Here is a 2547-nt window from a genome sequence, read left to right as displayed (position 1 = left end):
CTCCCCCTTCCCCTCCCCATTTCGGGGTGCCCCCCTCCACCCCCTCGCCGCCGCTCCCCCCACCTGCAGACGGTGATGAGGTTTTTCCTCTCCACGGCGATGTTCCTGGAGGAAGCTTTCTTGGAGGAGAGCCCCAGAGCCATGGCAGCCGGCACCCAGCTCGCTTCCATCCAGCGGCCCAGACACCACGGCCGCGGGCGATGCCCCTTTCCCCCCCTCCGTGGGGACCCCCCCACCCCACGGCCGCTGCCCCCCGCACCGCGCAGGCTTTGCTCCGCCGGTGCCCACGCCACGGGCCGTGCGCCGCCCCCCCCCCTCCTTCCAAAGGGATGCTCTCCCCGCCCCCGGCCCCCCAAATCTCTCCCCCGGGGGTGGGGTGGGGGGAGCACAAAGGGGGGGCGCAGCAGCCCTCAACCTTCCTGCGGGTCGCAGCCCCCCTCCCCGACATGACGTGCCAGTGGTGGGGACACCCTAGGGAAAGCCACGGGGAGGGGGCAGCCCCCCTGGGGGTTCTGGGGGGTTCTTTGCCCCCCCCGGGTTGAGCTCGGCACCCCCTCCCTTCCCTGATCCCCGTTTTGGGGGGTCTGAGTGTCACCTCTCCCCGCGGGGTCTGCAGAGGGTGGGAAGGTGGGGGGCTGACTGTGCTGAGGGGGGGGCCTAGCACCCCCATTTAGTGTCGTGCCTCAGTTTCCCCGTTGATGTGACAGGGAAATCAGGATGGGGGTTGAGTCCCACAGACACCCACAGAGCCCCAGAGCACCCAGATAAATCTGGGTCACCTGTGGCGGACAGACACCCGCCAAGGGGACAAAACCCCCCTCTCTGTGCTCCCAGGGAGGCCTCACCCCCACTTCTGCCCCTGCCGAGGTGACCCCAGCCCTCAATACCCGACTAGGGGGGCAGGGGGGGAGCCCTTGGCAGCACTCAGATAAGGCCAAGGGGTGTTATCGGGACACCCAGATCCAGCACCACCCTCCACCCCGCTGTGGGTGCCACTGGGTCCCAAAAATGTGGGTCCACCAGAGTGGGCTCCCCAAAGCGGGCTGGCACAGGGGGGACAACGCTGGTGCGACCCCACAGCCAGAGGGACCCTGTGGGGGACCCCATGGGTGTCCCCAGGCACTGGGGGGCTGCTGTGGGATTGTGTGTGTGTGTGTACAAGGCTCGCTCCTCCTTGTCCCTGGGATTTGGGGTTTGGGATTTGGGGCCAGGACCACTTTGGAAAGGCTGTGAATATAAAGGTACGGGGTGTGAGTGCACACACACGCGTAGATGTGCACACAGACATACACACAGCCCTTCCTATTCCACCCCCTCTCCAGGACACCCCAATGACACCAATCCCACGGGACAGACAGACATCCTAATGCATCCACCATCCCCGTGTCCCCCCCGCCCCGCGCCTCCTCCCCAGGGAACCTCCCCAGGAACCCCCTTTTTTTTTTTTTAAATTTTTTTTAAAGAGAACACCCCAACCCCGCGGGAAGGGGGGACAGCCGGGGGGATCCCGGGGATTCCCCGCAGGGAAACCCGGAGGTAAACAAGATATGGGGGGGCAGCGGGAGCAGGGCCGGTGCTGCCGGGGCAGGCAGAGGGACAGGGCGGGGGCAGCGGGGCTCAGGCGGGGCACAGCCTCGCGCCTCAAGATGTTGCACCCCGATAATCTTGTTTACGGGGGGCCCCGGGGGGGGCAGGGTGAGCCCCAAGGGGGCGAGATTAGAGAGGTGAGCGTGACTCAGGGCATTGGTGTCTCGCAGCCCGGGCAGCCGCAGGCAGAGCGCGGGCAGGGGCGTCCGGAGGCACCCCAGGGGTAGGTGCGGGGTCCCCTCGGGGGGTCCCTGGGGTGGGAGTGGGGGGACGGGGTGGGCGGGGGGGATGGCAGGGCCAGGCAGGGGTGGGAGGGCACCCTGGTGTGGGGTGAGGGGTGGAGGGATGTCAGCAAGGGTGGGAGGTGCTGTGGGATGGGGGGTATGGGCTCCCTGTGGAGACACGGGGGGTGGGCCCCAATCCATACTGCGGGGATACCTTGGGATACGTGGGTTCCATACGGAACCAGGAGAGGGATGGCATGGGATGTACGGGCTCCGTGCCACATGGAGCCACAGGGATTGTACCCACTGTGGGAAGGAGCTGAGCCTCAGCTGAGCTGAGCCTGAGTTGTGTGGATGGTCCAGGATGTATGGGCTCCACGTGGAGCCACGGGGGTATCTGCTGCAGGAGGGACCCCAGCCGTGCCACAGGGATGGTGTGGGATATGTGAGTTCCACACTGAGCCATGGTGACTGCACCAGCTGCAGGAAGAATGCCAGGCACACTGTGTGGATGGTGTGGGATGTGTGGGCTCCACGCTGAGCCGTGCTGGATATATGGAGTGTGAGCCCGGTCCTGAGCCACTCTGGTTGGGTGGCATGGGATGTATGGGCTCTGTACTGAGCCGTGGTGGTTGTACCCACTGCGGGAGGGATCCCAGCCACGCTGCACGGATGGTGTGGGATGAGTGGGCTCCATAAAGGAGCACACTGGCTGTGGGGTGCAGGAGACACTGTG

The 2547-nt window shown here is 65.9% G+C and overlaps 2 protein-coding genes across 3 annotated transcripts in view; one reads left to right on the top strand and one right to left on the bottom strand.

Moving 5' to 3' along the window:
* RUNDC3A (RUN domain containing 3A) overlaps positions 1 to 258 on the bottom strand; it is a 6454-nt gene extending 6196 nt beyond the window's left edge. For both annotated transcript variants that reach the window (XM_027908881.1, XM_027908882.1), the window contains exon 1: positions 64 to 258. In XM_027908881.1, the coding sequence (XP_027764682.1) occupies positions 64 to 170 (107 nt within the window). In that variant the 5' untranslated portion in view covers positions 171 to 258. The remainder of the gene's footprint in view (positions 1 to 63) is intronic.
* Positions 259 to 1706: 1448 nt separating this feature from the next.
* SLC4A1 (solute carrier family 4 member 1 (Diego blood group)) overlaps positions 1707 to 2547 on the top strand; it is a 13165-nt gene continuing 12324 nt past the window's right edge. Inside the window, exon 1 of the mRNA XM_027908871.1 lies at positions 1707 to 1810. The gene's annotated coding sequence lies outside the window, so the exon portion shown is untranslated. The remainder of the gene's footprint in view (positions 1811 to 2547) is intronic.

The sequence above is a fragment of the Empidonax traillii genome, unplaced genomic scaffold, assembly GCF_003031625.1.
Source record: "Empidonax traillii isolate 1590-97213 ecotype Southwest subspecies unplaced genomic scaffold, ASM303162v1 scaffold1869:size106678, whole genome shotgun sequence".
Taxonomy (NCBI): domain Eukaryota; kingdom Metazoa; phylum Chordata; class Aves; order Passeriformes; family Tyrannidae; genus Empidonax; species Empidonax traillii.
This window is presented reverse-complemented; position numbering and strand designations above follow the sequence as displayed.